Source organism: Castor canadensis, chromosome 16, assembly GCF_047511655.1.
Source record: "Castor canadensis chromosome 16, mCasCan1.hap1v2, whole genome shotgun sequence".
Taxonomy (NCBI): Eukaryota; Metazoa; Chordata; class Mammalia; order Rodentia; family Castoridae; genus Castor; species Castor canadensis.
The window spans coordinates 17,179,455-17,205,359 of NC_133401.1; the positions used below are offsets into that span (position 1 = coordinate 17,179,455).

The following is a 25,905-nucleotide window of genomic DNA, read 5'->3' on the forward strand; positions in this document are numbered from 1 at the left end:
ATCTAAACCCAGGTCCCACTTCTGTGATCCCGATGTACCATCAGTCACCCTGGAACTACACAGTCATCACCAAGCCAGGTGCATTTCCCTGACCACACACTGCTGCAGATTGCTCTTCCCTTCTTCATGTATGTATTCGTTAAAGAGGTAGGCTAGATACATGATAAAAGCGAGAGCACACAAGGGAGGGGTGAGGATAGGTAAGACATCTAAAAAATTAGCTAGCATTTGTTGCCCTTAACGCAGAGAAACTAAAGCAGATACCTTAAAAGCAACTGAGGCCAATAGGAAAAGGGGACCAGGAACTAGAGAAAAGGTGAGATCAAAAAGAATTAACCTAGAAGGTAACACCCACGCACAGGAAATCAATGTGAGTCAACTCCCTGTATAGCTATCCTTATCTCAACCAGCAAAAACCCTTGTTCCTTCCTATTATTGCTTATACTCTCTCTACAACAAAATTAGAGATAAGGGCAAAATAGTTTCTGCTGAGTATTGAGGGGGTGGTGGGGAGAGGGAGGGGGCGGAGTGGGTGGTAAGGGAGGGGGTGGGGGCAGGGGGGAGAAATGACCCAAGCCTTGTATGCACATATGAATAATAAAACAATAAAAAAAAGAGGTAGGCTAGACTTGAGGGTGCTGAAGGCAATTGTCTGTGGTATTTTTACACATCCTTCAGTGAGGCATTGACTGTCCTTTTGTTCAAGGATGTTAGTACAGTAAGCAGCCTTGGCAGATGGAGGGAGGGACTCCCTACAGCACAAAGGACAGAATTGTTATAGAATGATGAGATTTTCCAGCGAGTAGAAGGCTAGCCAGGCTTAGCACTCATTATGGGAATTCAGATTTCCGGACTTGGGGTTCATGTTTGGTGATGCAACCCAGTGTATGGGCCATTGCTCGTTGCCCTATAGGAACCTGTGCTCAGGAAGAGGCACAAATGACAGTGTTCCTGATCCTCTCCATTGCTGTGAGGAAGGAACTGTCTTTTGTCTCTGATACAGAAGTCTTGGTTCTTCTGGAAAGAATCACGAAGAAGTTCTCTCACAACTCTTGACAGTCCATTCACTTAGACATGCCTTGTCTTGTTTCAAGAAGGTCTCCTTCTTGTACCTTTCTGCTAATTGCTGCCATAGATAAAGAAAATCAGTCTGATATAAGTGATTTTGTGCTGGGCATGGTGGCACATGTCTACTATCCCACCTACTTGGGAGGTAGAAATTGGAGGTATCAAGGTTCCAGGCCAGACTGGGCCAAAAGTTACTGAGACCCCAAATCAACAAACAAGCCAGGCATCATGGTTCACACCTGCTACATGGTTGTTAATCCCAATCATACAGGAGGCGTAGGTAGGAGGATTGCAGTCCTCAACCAGCCTCAGGCAAAAACTGCAAGACCTTACACAAAAAATAGCTAGAGCAAAAAGGGGCTGGAGGCTACTGAATACTTGAAATATAGTTAGTGAAACTGGGGCATTGAATTCAATTTCACTTAATGCTAAGTGACTTAAATAGCTCCATGTGTTCAGTGTCCATCATAACAGATAGCACAGGCCTAGGACAGGGCCAGGCTACAGCTCTGGGAGCAATCCCCAGGATGCCAAACCACTCCCCAAGGCCCTCCAACCCCTCCTCACCTGGACAACAGTTCTGAGATGTGACCTGATTCTGCCAGGCCCTGAGAGAGTTGTTGGGCTCAGGAACTTCCTCTTGTTTAGTCTCTCTGCATTTTCTCAGTTTCATTGCTTCCAAACTGCAGCTGAACCTGTCACAGGTGTTGCAAGCACTGGGGACTGCTGGCTCAGACCTCACAACATCAGAAGCTCTCTATCATCCTTCTTCAAGAGGTGGCAACTGCCATCTCAGAGAAGTTTGACAGGGTGAGGCAAAGTCCATCTTCCACTGCATACTCGTTCTGTTTCCATTCAATTCACCCTTCCCTGCACGCTCAGTCCACCATTTTGTAAATCCCTTGCACAACCCACAAACATCACAGCTCATTTTGGTGTAATTCATATCAATGTTTAAAACAAATCATGATTTTGTAACATTGCTATCTCTTCTTTTTATTAATACACATCAGTCTAAAAAACAGGAAAGAGGCCCTGGGTATAGTTCTCAAGGCAAACAGACCTGAGTTCCCAACTCATATGTTTTGAAGTAGCACAAACTGCGAGGCATCCCCGAGCCTGGTTCTCAATGCCATAGAGGTGCAGAGTGACCCCTCATACAGCTGAGACTTCCTTCTTTTATGTGACATTTTTTCCATCTTTAATAATCCTGGGCATTTGGCGTAAGGGTCAGAGGGGAGCTCCGAAAATCGGCCGAGCTTGTGCAAACTGAAGCAAGACTTATGTTGTCTGGTACTACATCTGAGTGTGTCTCTGCTAGAACAGCTGTGCCTGGTGGGGTATTAGTACTTCTGGAAGTTTTGTAGCTTACCACACCGTGTTTAAACATTACATCACAGTGATGTGTAGATAGCAGTTGCCACCCCAGGGCCCATCCTGCTGACCTGAAATTTCGATCTCCCCTAATCTTTGGTGGCATAACCACTTCTAGATTTCAGAATCAGATATAACAAATGCATGGGAGGCCTGGTGATGATGTAATAAAGACTTGGCAGCATTGGTGCTTTGCTCCACTATGGAAACCACACATGCAGATTCAGAGCCATCAGAACCTACATGAATCAGTCGTGAGCAATGCACTCTGTGAAACTCCAAGGTAGGACCCAGTGCAGGTTGAAGATGGCAGAGCCATCATGAGAGAACGCCAAGGTAAGAACTCTACACCGAGGGAAGTGGAAAAGAGCCATCTCAGTGTGTGAGATTTTATTTTAGAATGGAGGCCATGACAACATTCACTTTCTCTCTTTCTCTTCTGCAAAGAGACCTTGCCACCCTCCATCTTTTCCTCTTGGAATGTTGTCCCTGGATGATTGCTCCTGAGATGCCCTCACTCAGAACCCAGACACCAGCTTTCTAGCGACCCAAAGCACATGGAGAAGCCACGTCTACATGCTGTGGTTGAGTCCCATCTGCACTGAGCCTTGAGTCTACTGCCCCAGGTGCCAGACACTTGTGCAATGCAGCCTCCAGGCAACTCAGCTCCCTGGCATTGAGTCACTGACCCTGCTTGGCTCTGGTGAGGCATTCTGACCATGATGGAACATGGTACGTGGCATCACGGTGGGAGACTAGAGAGAGATCACATGGTGAAACAGGAGGCAAGAGAGAATCAGGGACCAGGTTGAAAAAAAAAGCCTGCTCTATCAGCAACTCACCAGGGTCCCCTGAGAACATTAGTCCTTTCCCACAATACATCTCTACCATTCTTACCATCCTTCCACTGGGCCCTACCCCTTCAGCACCACCCCACTTGGGACAAACTCCCAGCATATGAAGCTTTGGAGGACACAATGGAACCACATCCAAACCACAGCACCTCGCAAGTCTCCAAGGAGGTGCCTCATCCATCCTGTGACAAGACAAAAAAATGTCCTCTTGATTATCTTAAGGGCTCATCTCCCAGATAATCCTGTCAAACAACAAGGTGCCTGAGAATCTCTCTTTACGTTTCTAGGGTTATTTAAAGAATATTATAAAGGATACAGATAAATGTGCAGATGAAGAGGTGCAGAAAGTAAGGTCCTTAGAGAGATCCCAAGTTCAGAGGCTCCTGTTCTGGTGGAGCTGGTGTATATTATCCTCTCAGGACAGGGTTACATCATCAATCTGGAAGGTTTCGAGGCTTCTTGTCACAATGGGCTTCGTTATGACGCATTTATGCTTGCATCCACCAAAGTGAGTACTTTACATTCACCCCTGCCACCCTCAGGTTTCTCTTCCCCTCCCCCACTGATCCCTACCCCAAGATCGTCTCCCCTTTACATGAATAGCCTTTTTCTGATCTATATTTTGCATATGAGAGAAAACATACAATATTTGTCTCTCTGAGTTTGGCTTATTTCATTAAACCTGAAGATCTCCAGTTCTATCCAATTTCCTGAAAATAACACAAGTTCACTCTTCTTTATGGCTGAATAATATACCTTGGTGTATGTACCCCACACTTTCTGCATGTATTCATCTGTTGACTGGCACACAGGATGACTCCGTTACTTAGCGATTATGGATAGTGCTGCGATAAACATGGGTGTGCAAGTATCTCTATTTTATGTCGCCTCCCACCGGCCATCCTTCACTCCAGTAATTGATTCCTTTGCTGTGTAGAAGCTTTTCTCTATTTTTTTACCACTTTTATTCACATACATTAATAGTACAAGGGGTTTCACTGTGATAATTCCATAGAATGTGCACAGTGTACTTTGTTCAAGTTCATACCTTCCATTACATTCCCTTAACCACCCCACTCCCGCCTTTACAAACAGAACACTCTCATTGTTCATTAGAGGTCTGTTTAACTTGTTTGCATCCTTTTGATTCAATTTTGGCAGGTGTATGTGACTAGGAATTTGTCCATTTCTTCTATTTACAATTCATTGGAATGTAAGTCTTCAAAATAATCCCTTATGATCGTCTGGATTTCATTGGCATTTGTTGTAATATTCCCTTTCTCATATCTAATTTTGTTAATTTGTGTTCTCTCTCTCTCTCTCTCTCTCTCTCTCTCTCTCTCTCTCTCTCTCTCTCTCTCTCTCTCTCTCTCTCCCTGGCAGTGCTGGGGTTTGCACACAGGACTGGTGCTTTCCAGGCAGGTGCTCTGACACATGCACCACACCCCAGCCCTCCGGTTAGTTTGGCAAAGCATTTGTCAGTCTATTTCCCTTTCAAACAACCAGCTTCCTGTTTCAGTGTGTCTTTGCATTTATGTTTTGGTCTCCATTTCCTTTATTTCCACCTGATCTTTATTATTTCTTTCCCTACTAATTTGAGTCTTGGCTTGTTCTTGTTTTTCTTAGGTTATTTATTTGAGAACACTCAAATTTTTAATGTAGGCATTCATAGCTATAAACTTCTATCTTAAAACTGTCTACTGCATTCCACACATTCTATTAGGTTATATTTTTATTTTCATTTGATTTCAGGAATTTTTAATTTCCTCTTGTTTTCTCAAATGACCTCTGATTGATTACTTAAAAGTCTATTTTTAAATCTCTAAGTGTTTATAAAGTTTCTCTTGCTGTTGATGTCTGATTTTTTTTCCATTATGATCTGATCTCTGTTGACTAATTTTGGCCTGAAGTCTACTTTGTCTGATATGAGTACAGCGATTCCTGCTTGCTTTTATTTCACTTGCTTGGAAACTCATTTTCCATCCTTCACTTTCCATCCCGGTATCTTTGCTGATGAGGTGTGTCTCTTGCAGACAACAAACAATTGGACCTGTTTTTTAATCCAGTTAGGCAGCCTGTGTATTTTCATTGATGAGTTCTTGAGATATATTTTCTGATTCTTGTAGTTTTCCTGATTTTTTTTTCCTGGTTGATCTGAGAGCTGTTTGTTTCTTTCTGTCTCCCTTGTTCATGTTAGTACCTTTGTGGGTCACTGAGCTGAAGGTGTTTGATTCTTTCCTTCCTCTCACTAGTTTATCTATTCCTCTCCTGAAATGTATTCTTTTCTTTGTTTCTCCTGCTTGTGACTTTCTTCCTCATCTGCACATAAGATTGCATTAGGTGTTTTTCTTCAATGTCAACATAATGTTCACGAATTGTTTTAGTTTGTGTTTTTTTCGAGATGTATTTCTCTATCAATTTTAAATGGTAACTTTGATGGATATAATAATATTGGTGGTCAGATTGTTTGTTCTCAGAGCTTGAAATACATCATTTCACCTTTTCTGGCTTTTAGGATTTCTGTTGAGTACTCTGATGTGATTCAGATGGGTTTACCTTTGTATGTAAGGTGAAGTTTTTCTCTAGCACTTTCAATATTTTCTTTGTTCTATAGTCTTGGTATTTTAAGTATAATGTGATGTAGAGATTTTTTTTTGGTCATGTCTATTTGGAGTTCTAAGTGCCTCCTGTACTTGGATGTCCATATCTTTCTTAGACTTTGGAATAAAATCTAATTCTGTTTCAATACCTTGAATAAGTTTTCTATGCCTTTAGTTTTTATCTCAACTCCTTCTTCTACCCCATGGACTCTTAAGTTTGGTCTCTTAGTCGTGTCCCAGAGGTGTTGAGGGAAGGAGGGGTGGTGTGTGCTCCCATGGGTGGACACAAGTACGCATATGTCCAGAAACGACTTTTAACAGATCACAGGGAGCGAGCTACTCTGCTCTATAGGAACCCCACATCTAGAAGCAGGTGGATTAGCAATAGTTTAGCACCAGATTCCCCACAGAATATGTGTTGGCTTACAGGCAAGTGCCCCTTTCCCACTGTACACTGCTTCCCTGGACCAAGTTCTCTCCTCACAAGACCCTGAGCCCTGGGAAAGGAAGACAGGAACCTACTGCCTAACAAATTGAGTGTCTCTACTCCCAGAGAGGAGACAGAAGTTGAGGGTGCTGGGAGGATGAATGGTGAGGCAAATAATGACCTGAACTGGAGAGGAAGGAATGAAAAATCTGGACTTTTCAAAGCTGAAAAATGAAGGAAGATAGCCTCTGCCTTCCACAAGAAAGTGTGGAATGGAGGGGATTATCTTGGAGCTACTGTTCACATTGTTAATGTACCTATGCATCCCATCCTTATGCCCTGTCATGGATAGTTACAGACCCACCAGACAGAATGAAGCCAGTGTGGTGGCATGTTCTGTGATTAGTGATAATGTGGACAGAAGCTGGCCTCTCCCCAAGAGAGCATTGTGTAAGTCTCTATGAGCCAGGCCATCATAGATAAAAACTTGACAACCAGGCACTGGTAGCTCACGCCTGTAATCAAAGCTACTCAGGAGGCAGAGAATCAGGAGGATATTGGTTCAAAACCAGCCCCAGGCAAATAGTTCATAAAACCCTATCTTGACAAAGCCTATCACAAAAAAAGGGGCTGGTGGAGTGGCTCAAGTGGTAGAGCACCTGCCTAGCAAGCAGGCACTTCAGTTAAAACCTTAGTGTTGCCAAAAATTAAAAAAAAAAAAAAAAAAAAAAAAAAACCTTGAGAAAGGCCATCAGATGAGTCCTGCCCACCTCTCACGCAGGGACTGTGCAGCTCTCTTATGTCACTTCAGTCATCTCATGTCAAGTGACGTGACTTCCTCAGCATGGCTCAAAAATAGATTTGTTCTCAGTAGTGTGTTTTCTGACTTATCATCACGCATTCCACTTACTTTCCAAGGCTGGATTAGATCTCAACTATCTCCCATGATCCCTACCACCAACATCTTGAATGTAAATTTTAGATTTAAGATCACATGACAAAATTTCTCAGTGTTTTCATATATGATGAAAACTCTCCATCTGCTAGCTAGAAATTGCTAACTAGAGTTTGTTTGTCTTTAAAACATTGAACCATCAACTGTGTCATTCAGTTCTGATCCTTATAAAGAGATTTAGAGAGGTATTTACAAGCTGTCGTTACTATTTTATAAACAACTTCCCCACAATACTTGTGAGTCATCGTAAAGTACTCACTTCATCTGCCATGGGAAAGGTGGCATCACTGTAGCACAGTGACCTTTCCAAGCGAAGCATATAGGACTTGCAGAAGCAGTGGGGATAGCAGCTAAGCCCACCGTGCCACCTGCTGTTGTCACATGAGAAATTCCATTCCTCAGCCGCTTTGCTCATGTCAAATGTTCATTCGCCACCTGTCACTGGTGGTTACCACATTGACCATCTCAGACACAGAATATTCCAACCATAGCAGAACGCTCTGCTGACCAGCTCTGACTTGAGAGTTCCTTGTATGAAGTCTCCTTGCAGGAAAGTCATGCTAGAACCACATGCAATTCAACTTCTCTCCCCTCACATCAGACATGAAAGTCCCTTGCCTGGTGTCTCTGTCCCTCACTCCAAATACATCCCTTGAGTTTTGGTGTCTGGTGCCACATGAAACTTTACACACAATGCAAGGAAGTAGTAGAAGAGGAGCCAGGCAGTATAAATCTCCACTCAGGACTGGAGGCCTGTCTAGGCAAGGTCTCTCTCTAAGACTAGAATGGCTTTAGAATCAGCAAAGCCACAGCACTGGACCAGAGCCCCTTCTGCTCACATCACAGTTTGCTATTTCTCCAGCATGCTCTTGGTATCAGACACCCAATCTGATGTTAACCACCCAGTAACACCTCTTAGGGCTCTCACTTTTCTGAGCTCCTAGACATGACCGTCTTCTCTCCCCACAGTCTCCAGTCACCCACTTTCTGTCACATTCACACATTCTCCTACTCTTCAGAGTCCCAAATTATCATTATTTACTTTTCTACACAATGAAGTACATTTGCTCAGGAATACATGAAGATCTTGAAAGCATTTGATCCGAATGACCAGAAGCATAGATGAATATGAGGACTTTATACTTTCATTCCAACTTATGTAGTAAGGAGCATTCACTGAAGATGTTGAAGAATCTTGCAGGCATGTTAGCACATACCTGATAATCCCGGCTATTCATGGAGGTGAAGACAAAAGAATCATGGTTCCAGGCCCACCCTGCAAAAAAAGTTAGTGAGACCCTATCTCAAAAAAAGAAATACCAGATGTTATGGTGGATATCTCTGGTACCAGCTACTCGGGAGGCAGAAGAAAGAAGACTATGGTACCCTAAGCTGATCTAAGCAAAAGTATGAGACCCTATCTGAAAACCAAACTAAAAGCATGGCTCAAGTGGTAGAGCACTTGCCTAGCAAATGTGAGGTCCTTAGTTCAAACCCCAGTACTACCAAAGAAAAGATATTATAGAATCAGTCTCAAAACACTCACAACCCCAAGACTTAAATCTGGAATGTAAGAAAAAAGCCTTTTATCATCACTTTCTTATTTGAAAGGAGAACAAGGAAGAAGTGGACTCCTAGGATTAGAAGTCTAGAGGTACAAGAAAGGCACATTTTTAGTGTAAAAAAAATCAACTACATCCTGATCCCAGGGCTCATGAAAGAGAACATCAGAGTGTGGCTGAGGTTTGTAACTGGATCTGGTTTGAGTTGGGTGTAGTAGAAAAATTGAATTCTTTTGTGTCCAGAAATGTTGGCTGGTCCAATTATAATTCCCCATCATTCAGGAAAGCTCAGTGAATCTTGCCTGCTTATTTTCAGTGTTCTAGAAAGAGCCTGCTGTTTGCAACTCAGACAACAGGATACGGGCTCTGAATTGCTTTGGGCCCTTATTAAATTATTTGATTCATTTCTTCCATCACAGACTCCCCCATAGAAACCACTCAAGCCTCCCTTTTCCCATCTCAAAAGGACATTTTGGGGAAAAAAATGCTCACACATGCCCCATCTCTGTCTCCACTTACATCATCACTAGTAATCGCTGCTCACCCTCAGGTCTCAGTTGGCGAAGCATCTCCTCAGATGCACTCAACCACTTGGCCCCTAGAGTCTGTCAGTCTCCCTGCGTCAGCTCCCATTTGAAACTTTACTTTTCCAGTTCACACATTAGAAGAGAAGGTATTTCAACACTGTCCCTTTAATGTCTACTTCCTGCCTAGACTACCATGGTATTTGTGGTATTTATAAATAAACACTCTGCACATAGGACACACCCTTACAGAGCAGGTGCTCAGTGTCTATTGGCTTCAACATCAATAGCCACATTGAGGAGTGGAGTGGAGGTGAACTTAGTTCAATCTGACACTAAAGAACCAGAAAAAAGTACATAGAGATAAATGTAATGACCATATTCAAGATCCTAGCACTGACAGCTTCAAAACATTGCTGAGATCAACTAAAGATTTTCAAGGCAAACAGGGAGATACTCCATGATCCTAGGCTGGAAGTCTTCCTATCTTTAAGATATAAGTTCTCCCTAAATGATGCATAGATCCAGTGTGGTCAGTATCATAGGAAAACCTGTCTCTGCACCAAGATGCTATGTTCAGATAGTTCCCAGGCTTCATTGCCTTGGTTGGTTTCGTTGCCTGATACCTGGGGTGGAGTAGGGGATCATCATGTAGAAGGATCCTTTGGATTGCCAAAAGAACTAATGTGCATGACTCTTAGTCTTACTAAGATTAGACATGCCACAGCCTCCTGATTCTTTGGTATGAAGATGTCTCTTCTTTTTCTAAGATAATGAAAAAGTTTGTGTAAGTGGCCTGCATGCCAGACTGCATGCCAGCCTGCCCTTGTGACATTGGAAGTCATGACTTGTGAGTGTCGTAGTGGAGGCTCTTGCATCTATGATCTCATTAGAGTCTTCCCCAACTTCCTTTGTTTTCTGTAACAAAAGACAGTCATAGAAACACCTTCCTTTGGCTGAGAATATCTGTCCTTGAGAGTACTTGAAATGGTAGGACTTATCTGTCCCAGACTGCCTTGCAGCTAGGTGGCTGTCAGGTAACACAGGCTCAGTCAACTGGATGCACCCATTCTGCCTTGACTAGTGGTGGCTGAAGGGAGCAGTGAACTCTAGCTGCAGTCACAGAAATGAAGGTGACTTTGGGAGGACACTTTGCACACAGAAAGGGCAGAAACTGCTGGTGGTAGGAATTTCAGTAAAACCCTGTTCCATATTTTTTTTCTATATCTTCTCTGTGAAACATCTTTCTACTACAAAGAAAGAAAGAGGGAGAAAGCAAGAAATGATGACTTGCTCACAAAGAGAAGAATGAAATGATTTTAGTAGCTGGTTAGACTAGTCTGGAGTGTGCTCATGACACCAGGGAGGAGGTAGAAGGAGGACCTGTGGACAGACATTTTTCTGGGGGCCGTAGATGGATTGACTGTTGGCACATGGGGAGCTTTCTCACCGGATAATTCAATGCAGCACAGACAACATGCAGAGGAGGGGAAGTACACAGGGTGAAGGCATCACGAGGATTTTCACATGACCTGGTCGAATGGCACCCAGAGGCGAATAGTAAGCAGGTGAAAGTTCAAAACAAGCAGACCGTGGACTTGCAAATGAAAAGTCCCCATGACCTTACCCCCTCCTAGGAGCCTCTGCGTGACAGTGAACAGGGCACTGAGTGCTTCTCCATGTTGCGGTGTGAGGAGTCTGGTGTAACTCAGGCCTGCCTAGGTCCTGAGTCGGTTTCTCCTCAGGCCCAGGAGAGAATTCAGTATTGGGAAACTGGGTGCTGTTCAAGGTGGACACATGAAATGCAGGGAGTGGGGCCAGGTACAGGAGAGGCCAAGGAACCAGAAGGTACCTCGGCCTGGTGCAGATTGCACAGAGTGTCCTACAGGTGAGGCCACAGGATTGACTAAAGGGCAGTAGACTCTCAAGGAGTCTCTGGAGTGGAGACCACGGGTTTTAGGAAGCTGGGCCAGCCTCCTCAACTACTCCAAGGGCCAGGCTGGGGACAGCACCCCTAGAGCTCACACCATGGGCACTGGCAGATCTGATGGAAGCTGTTTCCCTGAATCCTCGGCTCCTGCTGTGTCTGAACCCTGACACCCGGTGCCTCTAAGATGCTCAGTGAACACTGACTCCTGATCAACGGCCATTATGGAAGAGACAGAGAAGGACCTGTGAGTCCAGGGTCCCCAGCCATTCCCACACACCCCTGTCCTGAGTTGCCCAGTCTCCCCCAACCTGACTCCACTCCTGCCCAACCTTTTCTACTTGGAATTTTCAGTGGTCTTAAGCTCAGTCCACTAACAGTCTCTACTACAAATGAGAATTCAACAAATGCTCATTTGAGGTCAGGATCTCACGCTTATTATCAATATCCAGAACCTTCTTTAACCAAAGAGAGAGCAGAGACCCAACACCTAAGTACCAGTTTCAGTACCCATCAACTGAGCAAAATTGAGACCTGTCCCCAGGGAGTGAAGCCCATTGGACAGAACAGGACTGGGGACTCAGAAGGCCTGGTGGGGGGATTGCACAGCTTTGTGGGTAAAGGCTGTTTTGACGCCTTGGGAGGGGGGCAGGAGCAGGATCTGAACATAAGACTGCCTGACCCCAGTGCCTCATGACTGGGAGTCAGGGGCTGTCAGTGTCCGTGGAGCTCTGGTTTGTACCGCTGCCCTCCCACGTTCCCTATTGTGTCATGGCCTCCCCCACTCTTTGACCTTATCTGGACAGGTGCATTAAAGGTGGGCATCACAAAAAAGGACCATATTGGGCTTGTAGAGCCTCAGAGCTAACAGCCCTGTCTTGCCCAAGGATGTGCATTCAACGTACCCAGGCTCCACTTCAAGCCTAGACCCCCCCCTTTTTGCTAAAACAACAAGCTGTAGCGCACGGACTCACTGGAAATAACGAACCACCAGCAGCTAACGAAATGTACCAGCTGTGAATTAGCAATTCACATTGTAGTTCAGCCTTCTGTTGAATGCACCCGATCCATTTTCCACTGTGTTCTTTTTCATTAAAAACGTGATCTCATTTAAACACACCTGGCTTGCTTTGCCTGCTATTGAGTGTCTTGATCTATGTCCTGGCACCCCTGGTCCTCCCTGAGCTGCACAGCTGGGCCCAAAAGGGCAAATGGAGAAAAGGCACTGAGAAAGGGCTTACTCCCTGTCAGAGTAAACACCCTGGAGCTGGTGGGAGGAAGGGTTCAGCTCCACAACCCCTTCCCTAGTCTCCTGCCTCCTCTGTCAGCCCTCTTTCCCCCAACCCTGATCTTCTACACACATACATCTGACCACACTTGTCCCTGCCAGCATGTGCTCAGGATGCTCACGGTAAGGTTCACAGTCCTCCTGAGCCCCACAAGCTGCCCTGGCCCTGCTGTCCAACCCAGCCCTTGTTCCTGCCCTGTCCTCTGCTCTTAGGGTCACGGATTTGCTGATACAGGCACAGTGCCCACTCATCCTTGAAACCTTAGCTGAGGTGCCCTGCTCCAGGACCATCAGCTCTCACTCCCAGGCCAGATCAGGGACCCTCGAGCTTCCCCACCTCTCTGCATCATCCCCCTTATCTTTTCAGACCTTGGTGCTGCCAGCACAGCCTCCTCATACCCTTCCCATCTCCCCTCCATGTGTCAATTTTGTCCATATGCTAAAATTTCTGGGTCCTGACTCTAAGCTGAGTATCACCACAATGCAATGGATTCTGGGTGAGAAGGAGGAGTCATCTTTTCAAGCAATTTACAAATTACAAATAAGAACATGTTATTGTTCTTATAATTAGTAGCCAGTTTTCAAGTTCGTTATTATGAAGTGGATCAGGGATTCCTCACTTAAGTCAACTCCCTGGAAACCCCTTCCCCTGAAGTCACCATACTGCCTAGGGACAGAGGGAAGAGATGACCTCTACCAAATGACACATTGAAGGAGCTCAGTCACCCTCCGTGTGCATGAAAGGTCATCCAGGACACACTTCTCAGTGTCAGGTTATTGAGACAAGGGACTCTTCCTGGGTCGTGATCTCATAAATTCAGATATTCTTCCTTTTCAGTTCACAAAAATAGTTGCCCCAATAACACTGATGGAGACAGGCTACTTCTGTGATATTTCAGCCTCCAAATTCCAGTACTCCAGGACTGACTTCCATAAAGGTTTATCATGAGCTCCTATATTTTGCCCTAGTTAGACTAATGAGAACAAAGTAAATTTGAGTTCCTTATTTTCTCTCATCCTTTCTTCATTTGATTAAGTATGCTCACATAAAAGATACAGGAACTGACTGCAAATTAAATTACTGAACTCAATTCTGAAAGGTTATTTTGTTTACTATGACTTTTATTATTTGTTTTGAAGTCAGCAAACCAAGTAATGCACAAATAATAGAATGTGTTCTGTTGTTTTGCTATTTATGGTAATTTTTTTATAAATATTTAGTAGAGCAAAGATTATGAAAGTTGTCCTACATTCAGCGTGCTTTTGTGAGTGATCTGAGCCCATTTCTAAAGTCATTTTTAGGGTCCTCTTCACCTCAGGAAGTCCATTGATGAGCACTGACCCAAGCCTGGGGTCCATGCCCGGCTGAGGTCTGACCTAGGATCTGGGCTCCAGGTTTCTCCTCTGTCTCGATGGGTGATTTGCTCCACTACCCAGAACTCGTGATATTAGAGATGAGACAGAGTGTCCTGGCAGGGTGCCCTTAGCACCTCTCTCATTCCAAGTGTTACTCAAATACAGACTTCGTCAGACACCCACACCAGACAAGACCAGTAAGGTGGAACATTCCTCACAACTTAGCAGACTTTCCTTGTGTTTCTTCCTTTCTGATGAATTTCATAGCAATCACTAAACACCTTCGATGAGGAGTAAAGCAGAATTTGAACCCAGGGCCGTCTGACCCCAAAGCACATCACCTGTCAGGGATTCTCAGTGTCCAGGGAGCCCTGGTTAGGCACCAGCAGCCCTCCCATCAGCAAAGCATCCAGCCTGCCCTGCCCTCATCTCCCTGATGCAGACTTGAGGGCTCCTTGTGTCACTGGCTAGGTGAGTCCTTCCCGTCGGATAGAAATCCCGCACTGACTAGTTCTGAAGTGATGGGTAACTGGAGGTTTCTTACAGGAAGGAAGCAGTCCAGGCTACTCCACCTGCAAGGCAGGCAGAAGCACAGCTGCACACCCTAAGCAGAGCACCCAGGAACAAAATTTTCCATTTCACTTGATAGGGAAGGGTTTGAAGATTCCTGTCTTTTGTAGGAAGGACTTTGAATAGTCATGCCTCCTGCAGGAAAAGGAGAGGAGACAGTGCACAGCAGCTCACTTTGCACACATCTGAAAATGTGCCTGTGACCTGTACTACAGCCAAGCTCTCACTACCTTGTCACAGTGACGCTGTAAGGAAGCCAAGGACAGGCTCATTCAAGTTCATCGCCCTTTTAGGTAGACATGATCTTAGCCGTTGGCCTGTAGGTTGGTGTTTTCTGCCACGTGTGTCAACAACAGGTTTCCTGCTGACTGCCCTACCCACAAGCTGCTCCCTAAATCATTTGGGGACCTCGGTGGCTTTGGGTGGAGTTAATAAACAAGTGACATGTTCTGCTCTACATCTTACTGTGAAAGTGAAAGTGAACGTGGGAAACCGCTTTTTATTTGATGGTGGAAAGCAGAAAGGCTGCGGAAATGGCGTTGTCTTGGATCCCCAACCCCAAGGTGCTCTTGGTGCTGCTGCTCCTGAAGGGCTGGCCGTGGTCCTGCGCTGGTGAGATGGCTTGTGGGGGGCTTGTCCCCTGCAGCGGGGTGCGTGTGACTTTGAGCAAAGCGCCCTGCGTGTAGGGAAAGGGGTGATGGCTAAGTAAGGATTCTCCCCAGCCAAAGGCGGGAGCGTCTGGGAGCAGTGGGGAGGAGGTGGCGGTGTGTGTTTAAGGGACCAGGTGCTGCTTTGGGGGAGTGTCTTGAGGCTGTCCTAGAGCGGTGGCTGATCGCAGAGGCTCGGTGACCCCAAGAAGACACGTGAGTATCCGAGGGGTGGAGGCGTGGTGGCAGTGGGTGCGGGCAGCGGGGGTCGCAGGAGTCTGCAGACAGGTGATGCAGCGGTGTTCCCGGGACAGGGGTGTCAGCAGGGAGGCTGGGTCTGGGTCTGGGGATGCGGGGGAGGGCGTGGTGCGGGTCGGGCTCAGAGGCGGGGTTTGGTAGGGTTTTGAGTGTCTCCTTAGCATATTCATACAGTGGGTGGGGGTGTGGTGAGTGCTGAGCGACTGCTGGAGCACCGGGATGGGGAGTCCGCAGGGGTCAGCGAGTAGCTGGGTACCAAGACAGGGAAGGTGAGGGGTGTGCAGACAGGCTGTTGGGGGCCGGCAGTAATTAAGGGTGGGAGGGGGCTGTGATTAAACAGGAAGTGAGGAAAGTAGAGGCAGTCCATGGCCCGACCATAGAGGTGAAGGGGAGCCATGGGCAGGAAGAAAAATTGAAGTGAGGGACGGGGGAGGATGCACCAGCTAAGGGTCTGGGGTCAGGTGTGGGCAGAAAGGCAGGAAAGGGTCAAGGAAAGGGGGCACCGAATTCATGCTGGCCTTATCGATCAAGTTTGCGGTATCTCCCCCCATCCCTGGTCCATTTTCTGCTACAGTTTGTATGAGATTGTTGCTTTATTCTCGCTCAGCCTGGTGGTGCATGCCTGTAATCTCAGCTACACTTCAGCCCATGCTCCTTTGTATCTACGCAGGCTTTTGCTCCGTAATATGCTGGTCCTTCCTCCTGCATCTGTTTCCTTTTGGAATACAGTCTTCTGTGTCTGAAGAACTCATATTGGATTTTCCCTTAGTGCAAACTTCCTAGCAACCGCCCTGCACGTCGTGTGTGTTTTTCTTGGACTGTCTTCATTTTGCATTCCTTTTATTGAGAATTCTAGGCCGTCATCCTTGTGCCCTGGAGCCACTCCAGGCGTCAGACCCGCCCAGTTAAATGCAATTCTAGTTTCAAGACCCGCCGCCCTTCTCTGCGCCCCCCATCCCCGCCCCAACCCCGCCCCCAGCACCTGGCCAATAGGCAGCCGGGAGCTCCCGCCAAGCTTTTTGAAATGCACTTTGCAAAGCCCTGGGTTAAAGTTTCCTCGCCATCTTTTCAGCTTCCCCTCCCCTTGCATCAGGGTGGCCCTGGCTTCCAGTGCAGGGATGAGGGGCAATGCCTCCCTGTGTCGCAACTACCGGATTCCACCCTGGGTGTCCTTTCCTGCGTGGGGGGCGGACCAGGTGGCGACGGTGAATTTGGGGCGGTGACCGACCACGTTGTCTGTATTTTGGGGGTGACCCCCACCCCACTTCTGGCCTCTGGGTGAGCCTGCCCTGCCTGCTGGAGGGGTCTGTGACTGAAACAAGCCTCACCCCGAACGGCATTGACATTGTTCTCCCCAGATCTGGACTGAGCTCCAGGTGCACCTGGCTCTGATTCTCTCCTTGCTTCCACTCCCTAACTGGGCTCTTGAAGTTTCACCACCGTGTCACGAGAAAAGTGGTGTAAACAGCTGTCTTCTGTAATTTCCTCTTTGCTCCGAACATGTGTGTGTGTGTGTGTGTGTGCGCGCAGGGAATTTGGCAGAAGCTGATCTCTGAGCTGGTTTGCAATAATGGGTATGGATCAGTTTGGGAGTTGACACTCAGCCCAGGTCGTGCAGCTTCTGCTACAAGGACAACCTGTCCTCTGGCTGCTGGTGCACTTGAAGCCATCTAGTAAACCTATGCTGCTTTCTTTGTCCCTGTTCTGGTGCCACCTTCTGTCCTCACTCCAGATGTTTGTTTAGTTTTGTTTTGTTTTTCTGTGTTCCATTGTCTTGTCCTGAAGTTAATTCTGTATTTCCATGTCCAGTCTGCTATAAGACCCATTCAGTGAGTTCTAAAATTCATATGCTATTATTTAATTTCTAGAAATCTTATTTATTATCTACTTATTTATTTATAGTGGGAATTGAATCCTGGGCCTCACACATTCTAGGCAAGTGCTCTACCATTGACTACACCAGAACGCCCCCCATCATAGTTATTATATAGTTCAATAATTTGCTGAAATCCTTTCTTCTTTTCATATATTTTCCCATTTTCCTTATATATTTTTAAATATATCAAATTGATAGGAAATCATTTTTTCGTCTAGTGCTAGAATCTGCTCCCATTGTCTGAAATTTTTACTCCCCTTGCTACAGTTTGGATCACAAAGGTCCATGTGTTAGAGGCTTGGTCCCCAGTCTGGCACTTTTGGGAGATGGTGGAACTTTTCGGAGGTGGAGCTTAGGGGAAGGAAAGTGGACTTTGGGGTCCTGTCCTTGAAAATGTCATTGGGAGTCTGGCCCCTCCTCTTCCTCTGTCTGTCATTTTGTAGCTGCCATGGAGGTGAACAGCTTACTCTACCACTGGAATCTGTCTTGCCACGGGCCCAAAAGCAACCAGCCAACCACTATGGACTACAACCTCCAAAACTATGAACTAAAATAAACCTTTCTTTTTTTAAGTGGATTCTGTCAGATATTTTTGTTACAGTAATGGCAAGTCAACTGATAACAGCTCCTGACTACCAGTGGTAGATTCTTGCCTCCTGTATTCTGGATGTTTTCATTGCTTCTTGCACATTGCCCCCAACACACCTGTTTTAATTTCTGTTGTTTCCATCCACCTGGGGCTTCATCCTTTTCCTCCGTTTGGCAGAACTACAGGGGTGAACACCGCAGTTCAGTCAGGATGCACCTGGGGCAGCACAAAGTTCACAACTCCAATGGGGTTTGATTGTCTGAGCTGCAGACTCCCCGAGGGTCTAACAGAGTTCCTTACAATTGTCTTTTAAGTCACCAAAGAGTGCCTTTCAGAGATTTTCAGCTTGATCTACTCTCACCTGCACCTCTCAGGATGTCCCACGCATTTCTGTCTTTTTCTCCTCAGACAGACATTAGTCCTCCCTTCTTCCTTTTACACCTCTTTAAGACTTTCTACTCTAATCAACTTGCCTGGCCCTCTCTTTCCCTCCACCCCTCTGAGATGGATCAGTACAGAGCTGTCTGACTTCAGTAACTCAAGGCAAGTGTGTCACCTGTCTCCTCTGTCCCCAGAAACCCACACACTCCGCTATGACCTCATGGCCTTGTCTCTGGATGGGCCTGGGAAGCCCCAGTTCCTGGCCCTGGGGTACTTGGACGATGAGCTCTTCTTGCACTATGATGGGGAGAGCTACAGGGCAGAGCCCTCCCCTGGGCTTGCTCTCAGGAGCAGGGGACAGCTGGGAGCTGAGGCCTGGGCCAGAGAGACTGAAGACCTGCAGGACAAGGAGCAGCAGCTCAGGAAGACTCTGGCTGAGATCATGGGCCAGGAGGGCCAGGATGGGGGTGAGTGCACAAAGCCAGAGACAGATGGGTCAGAGCTCTGATTCCTGATGCCAGCGAGGAGGGCAGGGCACAGCAAAGCTTATGGAACAAAGTGATGTCTTAAGACCACACCATTGCCTCACACTTGCATGGAGCAGAGGACACAGCCTTCTGGGCTGAAGTCTAGCAGAGGTCCAAGGACACCAAGGTGACAAGTCACTACCTGGTAGTGTGGCCAGGCCTTCACTCCCTCCAGGCCACACTGGGCTGTGAGCTCCAAGAAAACCTCAACATTGGAGGCTTCTGAAGGTGCTTGGGCTTCGATGGGCAGGATTTCCTCACCTTTCACCTGGAGACTCTCACTTGGAAAGTGGCGGTGCCCTCAGTCCAGAAGATCAAGAAGTTCTGGGAGATGCAAGGCCCCAGCGTGGAGCTAGTGAAGATTTTCCTGCTTGAAACTTGTCCTGTTCAACTCCAGAGACACCTGCCTTCCTTGAGCAGTCCCTTGGTGACTATAGGTACTGGCCACAGGCAGTGGGTCCCCTCAGTGTGCTGTCCCTACAGGGCTCTAGCTATTATCTTTGAGAGGGGGTAAGTTCTCATGAATTGCACAAGGGTAGCACAGCCTATAATGATGCTCACATAGGAGCAGGAGGGGTCTCCCCTAGAGTCATTGCAGGGTCAGACAACTGGGGAATCAGGGGTTCCCTGATTCTCCAGCAGCCTCATTCTCTAGGATGGTGATCCCGAGGAGTGAAGATGACTACGTCTGAACTCCTGGGTGGAGGGCTAAATGGGTCACCTGGCTGCAGCTGAGATAGGACAGAACGTTCCAGCCTTTGAGTTATGCCACATAATCAAGCCCACACTTTCCTGTGTTATGTGACCCTGGTCTTTTCACTCTTGTTCTGCCCTTGTTTTTAGAAAAGTCAAGCTTAAATTGCCTCCTTGGTTAAGTGCTGTGAGAGAAAACAAAATGGGGTCTTGGGAAACCGGTTGTGGGGGAAGGAAGGCAGGATAAAAACACCAATTGTCAGCCAGTGGTTCCCAAGAGAAAGGTCAGGTCCAAGGCTAAAGAATAGCAGCCACAGTTAGCTGACTATCCTTATGCACAGTCCCTCACTGTCCCCTAGAGCATGCAGAACTGGCTTGGTCATGGAAGAAGGAGGCACATACCATCTAGGCCAGATTCCCAGTCCCTGGAGACCATTGCAGCGCCACTTGTCCCATCAGTGCCTGCAAATCCATGTACTCCATATGCTGAAAGGTGGATCTTGTCCCCAGACAGCAGGGACTTCATGTCCTCTCAGGGTTTCCAGGTGGAACAGGGCCTGACACCCACCGAGTCAGGAGCAATTGGAGCTGGGTCAACCTCCCACATTCCTCCCACCACTGGGGTTATGGCCTCCAGGGAGGGGTAACTGTACATAGGGTGATTCTTTGGGGCTGATTGGTTCTTGCTCTCAGTGTCCCATCAGGCAAGGACAGGGGGCGTCCCCAGCCTCACGGTGCTCTGCCTCTTCTTCCCCCAGGTCCTCCAACAGTGACTGTGACCTACAATAAGAAGCCAGTAGGCAGGATAATGCTGAAGTGTAGGGCTTTTAAATTGTATCCTCGGAGTGCCAACCTGACCTGGCTTCAGGATGGCGAGCCCACGCACCAGGGCACTTTTGGCTCTGGGGCCATCTTACCCAGTGGGGATGGCACCTACCAGACCTGGGTGGCTATTCGGGTCCTTCCTGGAGAGGAACAGAGGTTCACCTGCCAAGTGGAAGACCACAGGGGAAAAACTACTTACATTGCAGTCTTTGGTGAGAAGCTGGGGGAGCCCTGGCTGTAGGGAGTGGAGGCAGGGACAGGAAGGGCCCACAGAGTGAAATCACCACCCTTTTCAGGCAAGCATCCAGGACATCAAGACAAGCTGACTCTCAGTGCAGCCACTGCTGCTGCTCCTCTGCCTGTCTCCATGCTTTCTGCTGTGCTGGTATTGGTGATCCAGGCCTAGAGGAGCGAGGACACAGAGGAGGGAAGAAGCCCAAGGGCAGGGACAGGGGGACAGTTCTGTGCTCTGTCTGGTGGTGAGTGGAGACAGTGCTCTTCTTTCCTCCAGGGGCAGCACAGGAGCAGACAAGCCCTCTGCCTGCTAGAAAAATCACATCCTGAAGGTGCTGGAGAGCTAGCCCAGAAATAAGAAGACTGGGGGAGCAAGAGAGGGGAAGAGAATCAAGCAATTATCTTGCCTTTCACGTAAGATCTGTATGTTGGAATGTGCAATTAGCTGGGGAGGAAGACGCGTTTGTGAAACTAGTCTAGATTACACAGGTAGAAAGTAGCATTACTTCAGCACCATTTACAACCCCAATGAGTGGATGGATCCAACCAGCCACCATCCAGGGCTTCCACTCTTGCAATTGACAGGCTGCTGAATGCTGGGTATAGTGTCTCTCAGCTAAGTTTTCAGGTCACAGAAGCAGAGAACTAGTTTCAGCCTGAGGAGAAGCGAAGTCCTGATTCCAGGAAACTGCAAGACAAGTGATCCTGTCCCTTCACCAAACACATGACCAGAAAGAAAACAAGCAACCAAAAGAGATGAGCCGGGAGCCAGTGGCTTACACCTGTAATCCCAACTACTCAGGAGGCAGAGATCAGGAGGTTCACACTTTGAAGCCAGCCCAGGCAAATAGTTCGAGAGACCCTATCTCAAAAATACCCAACATAAAAAAGGGCTGGTGGAATGGCTCAAGATGTAGGCCCTGAGTTTAAGCCCCAGTACCACAAAAAAAAAACCAGATGGAGGCTAAGTGATGACAAAAGGACATTTGAGAGTCAAAATAACTGGTGGTGACTAGGGTCCTCATCTGGATTTTGATTCAAACACGTAAATGTTACCAAAAGAGATACTCAGGGGATATCTCATTAAATATTATACCTGGGCTAGTTGGTGGTCTTAAGTAATTATTGTGAGTTTTAAAAATACATACTGCTTTTATATTTTGAATTCACATACAATAATTTATGTTTTTTTAGGCATGTTAAAATTTTGGGCCTGGGGATGAACATATGTTGGGGATTAATTTTGGAATAATCAGATGACAGGGTTAGAGATAGAGATGGCCCAAGAGACAAAAGCTGGTGAGTGTCTAAGCTGATTGATGGATGTTATGTGGCTACTATTTTTGTGTGCATTTGAAACTTTCTCTAAGAAAGTGTTTTTAAAAAAATAAGAGTCACTTATTGAGACTGGGAAGGAGTCCCAGACCCTCTGACATGTATGCTTGGTGATTTCTGGACAAAAATCACATAAAAGTTGAGAAAGTCATAGAACAAAAATGCAGAAAACAGAATAAGCCGCAGGGCAGATGGGAAATGAGCACAGAAGAAAAAAATGCAGACCTAGGAGGGGATAAGAAATTCAGAACTGCCAAGTGTGACTAAATGAAGATAAATGTTGAGTGGACAGGCAAAATTCCAGTGCCTTGTTCTAATTTTTATTCAAAAATGAAATCTTTAGGCAGGATTATGCCTGTAATCCTAGCTACCTGGGAGGCTGAAATCAGGATCCAGGTTCAAGACCAGCCATGACAAATAGTTCATGAGACCACAACTCCAAAATACCCAGAGCAAAATGCACTGGAGGTGTGGCTCAAGTGGCAGAGTGTCAGTTCTGCAAGCGAGAAGCCCTGAGTTCAAACCCCAGTCCCCCCACCCACAATGTGTGACAATAACAATGTACAGGGAGGAGGACACAGTGCACGTTCTTATTGGAAAAGGCATGGTGATGTCACAGCAGTGTTAAAAGTAGAAATTTTTTAGACTGATACAGGAGGGATATTAAAATCTCTAGGGTGAGCACAGTTGAACTGTGACATGTACAATGAATAGGCTTTTCAAGGGAAGTATGGAATGACATTGCTATAGTCTGAATGTCCCCCTCATTGTTGCATGCTGGAACTTCGTTCCCCAATGTGGTTAAAAGACGAGGCCTTTGGTGGGTGACTACACCACGGGTGCCCAGGCCTCCTGATGGGATTGAGGACCTTTTCACAGAGGACCTCTTCACAGCTGCCTTGTTCTTTCCACTGTGAGGACACAGCGAGACGGTGCAGGTTGAAACTAGTAATTTCTGGTTTTCCCGTAAGCATTATGAACTTTTGTGACAACATTCAAACTGTCCTAATGTTGATTCTAAATGCATATGGAAATTTAACGTTCAAATCACTATTTACATAGAGCACTGCAGTTTGAAGTGTTCGACACATCGATGGGTTTTGTTTGCTTTGTCTTTTGTTTGCTTTTGTAAATATTTATCGAGAAGAACACAGCTTGCTTTCTTCTCATCATATGACTTATAATACGCAGTGACACATTTTCTATGCTGGGACAAATCATCCTATGACTAGTGACACATGTTACTTTCTAAGTTTTACCCTTTGCACTTTCAAGGTCTTCAACTGTGTAAGAATTTCCTCGATGTGCAAGTATTTTGCCAGTGTCTCTTCCTTTGGTGGCCTCATCCTTTTTGTCACAGTGCTCTCACTCAGGGTGATCAGCTCACCTCCCCTTAATTCCTTGGGTTGCTTCTCTAGAGTCCCTCCAGATACCGCGGTGTGGACACCCCAAGGTCAGCTAGCTCTTCTGCGACCACTAGACTTTGGAGTTACTTCCCCTCCGGTGTTAATCACGTTTTGTTTCTTTGCTGCACTTGACTCCTTATTGGTCAATTTCCTCTTTTGATTTTCCATTTTTGAAAAGTGCCCAAGGCTTTCTTGAACTCCAGGGGAGAAGGTGGTGACAGAACTACATGCTTTGCCATCTGGGCAAGAACCGAACAATGCGTGAGCAGACTTTGCCAGTCATGAGGTCTAGCTCTCTGTCAGGATGCACGGGTACTGCCTAGGTCGTGGATAGCTGATTGAAGGACAAGCAGGAAACTTATACTTTACGCAGTTACTCACAGGCGGTGTACCTTGCTGCTGAAATCTGAACCATGTTGTTGAGAGACAGATATTATTTAACCGAATTTTAGTAACTGAAATTCATGCGTATTAGGACAAGGAAAAGTGAAGACTGCCTGTCTTACAAAGTCATCAGAATAAAGCTACAAAAACAGAACAGTCAGAGCTCAGTGTCTGCAGTGATTGTTTCCAGGATCCCCCCATGGTATGAATATGCACACGTGCTCAAGTACCTTAAGTAAAACATCTACACTTAAATTTCACACAGATGACACCCCTCCTCCTGCATGCTTTAAGTCACCTCTAGATCATTCACAATCCTGAGACAATGTAAATCTAGGTAAATGGTCGTTATGCACTGTGCTGTGTAAGGAATGATGACAAGGAAGGTGACAGTGTCAGCAAGGACAATCTATGTGTTCACATAGATTTGATCTGAGGTTGACTGATTCCATGGGTTCAGAACCACAGACACCGAGGACTGACTGCACTGCTTCAAGAAGAGACAAATTGATGAAGGGAACAGGGCTCAGAGAGAGATCCACACGTCTGCCCTCACCTGATGCATGGTAAAGCTGACACTGCTGTGCAGTTAGGAAAAGATGAGGTTTTCAGTAAATGGTGTTGTGTCCTTCTGATTCTTACATGGAAAAAATGTAGATATGGATTGCTCCCTCATGCCATGTACATAATAAATGTCAGCTGAATGGCACATCTAAAGGCAAATGATAAATAATAAGTTTTAGAAAAAAATATTTGTAGAACATCTTTGTGACCTTGATATAGATCTTAAACATGACCCAAAATCATTATACACAAAGGGCGAATGAAAGAAATTTACTTAAATGGAAACATATTCACTCATGTCAACAGAAAACAGAAATCTGTGAGTATGGGAAAGGTTCATCTGATCTGAGACCTGCTGTGATCTGCTGTCACTGCCCAGGACACCCTCGGCCACCCACCCCTGCCCGGGAGCAGACACCCCTCTCTTGTGGTCACTCAGGGTCAGACCTCACCATCTGCCTTTTTCTTGGTTGTCTAATTCGCCACTCTAGGGCTATCCTACCTTGTGTGGTTTATTATTTAAGAAAAATAAGGCTCCACAACAGTTGTATCCAGTGCCACTGTTCCCAGCTTTGCAGAACTGCAATTTCAGCATAAAACATGGTCTAAGCATACGAAGATTAGCTAATGGGGACTCCTGTGAGGACATCGCTTCAGTGCTAGCGCCCCCTGGAGGAAGTGAGAGGAACACGTGGCTTTGGCTGGGTCCTCATAGAACACAGGATTCCTCATAGAACTTCCTAGTGTTTCCCGGTGCTTCTCTTAATATAACTTGGATCTTTCATTTGAATCCAGACATCTCGATGGGGATCCTGGTTGGAATCTAGGGGTCAAAGGTTAGCCAGTCCACAAAACCCACTGTACCCTCTCTGTGTACAAAGTGGAGGTGCTGACCAGGTGCCGTCCCATGCACATTTCCCTCTGTAGTCCGTCCCTGTATTGGGAAGAAAAATAGGAAACTTTGATCCAGGCAAGAATGAGGGATGTGGGTGGCTGTTCTCCACCTCAGGGAGGACACCCTCATCTCAGTCAGAATCCAAAGGCGTGGGTGCCTGTGATTTGGGTGACAGGGACAGTGTTAGCAGCTGGGGTGGGCTCTCGGGTTAGGTAAACCACACTGCAGAAAGTCCACCGGAAACCTGATCACCAGACAACTGTCCGGCTTAAGTGAAGTTCTGTGTCCCCCGCAGCTACACCATCAGTGTGGCCCTGGTCCCAGCTGGGGTGACTCATGTTCCTGAATAGTGGGTGCTCTCTGGCTTCCCCGTGTGTAGGAAGGCAGCATTGGTTCTCTTACATTTCTTCTGATGGCACCCAGCCTTCCTTCCCATCCCTGGAAAGGGGGCTTCACTGGTGTGATTGTGACCTGACCCAAACCAGTCTTTAGTCCCCAGAGAGGCAGGTGAGGAAGAGGTCACCTTCTGTGTTCACGGTAAGTGAGTCCGGTGTGAATTTAAGACACCCATTTAATGAATCAGTGTTGGAGCGATGTGTCAGGAATCCCGTGGTTTGCAGATGACTAACACAGTGACTCCTAGCTATGGTCGCTCTCCTCCTGTGGCCCTGACTCTCTGCGGTGATTTGCCTTGTGGCTGTGAACGTAGCAGCAGAGGAATCCGTGTGCAGGACAATGTAGCATGTGCTCATGAAGCCTCTGTGCTAAAGGCGACCAGAGGCAGGT

At 46.6% G+C, this 25,905-nt stretch overlaps 1 protein-coding gene and 2 long non-coding RNA genes across 4 annotated transcripts; 2 read left to right on the forward strand and 1 right to left on the reverse strand.

Moving 5' to 3' along the window:
* Positions 1-623: 623 nt before the first annotated feature.
* Positions 624-9,493, reverse strand: LOC141418031 (uncharacterized). The gene is made up of 3 exons (XR_012442668.1): positions 9,360-9,493; positions 8,496-8,554; positions 624-3,735 (listed from the first exon to the last, which is right to left on the reverse strand). It is a non-coding gene; the product is annotated as an uncharacterized lncRNA (long non-coding RNA).
* Positions 9,494-14,510: 5,017 nt separating this feature from the next.
* LOC141418006 (uncharacterized) lies at positions 14,511-17,858 on the forward strand. Of its 2 annotated transcripts, none has more exons than XR_012442633.1 (2): positions 14,511-15,117; positions 16,081-17,858. It is a non-coding gene; the product is annotated as an uncharacterized lncRNA (long non-coding RNA). The 2 variants fall into 2 exon arrangements; XR_012442634.1 differs by having other exon boundaries at positions 17,313-17,858.
* A 31-nt stretch (positions 17,859-17,889) lies between these two features.
* On the forward strand, positions 17,890-25,691 carry LOC109691145 (MHC class I-like protein MILL2). Its single transcript, XM_074057350.1, is given in 5 exon segments — positions 17,890-17,896; positions 18,190-18,723; positions 18,942-19,220; positions 20,235-20,513; positions 20,598-25,691. Coding segments are annotated over 5 exon segments (1,209 nt in total). The 3' UTR covers positions 20,708-25,691.
* Positions 25,692-25,905: the final 214 nt, after the last annotated feature.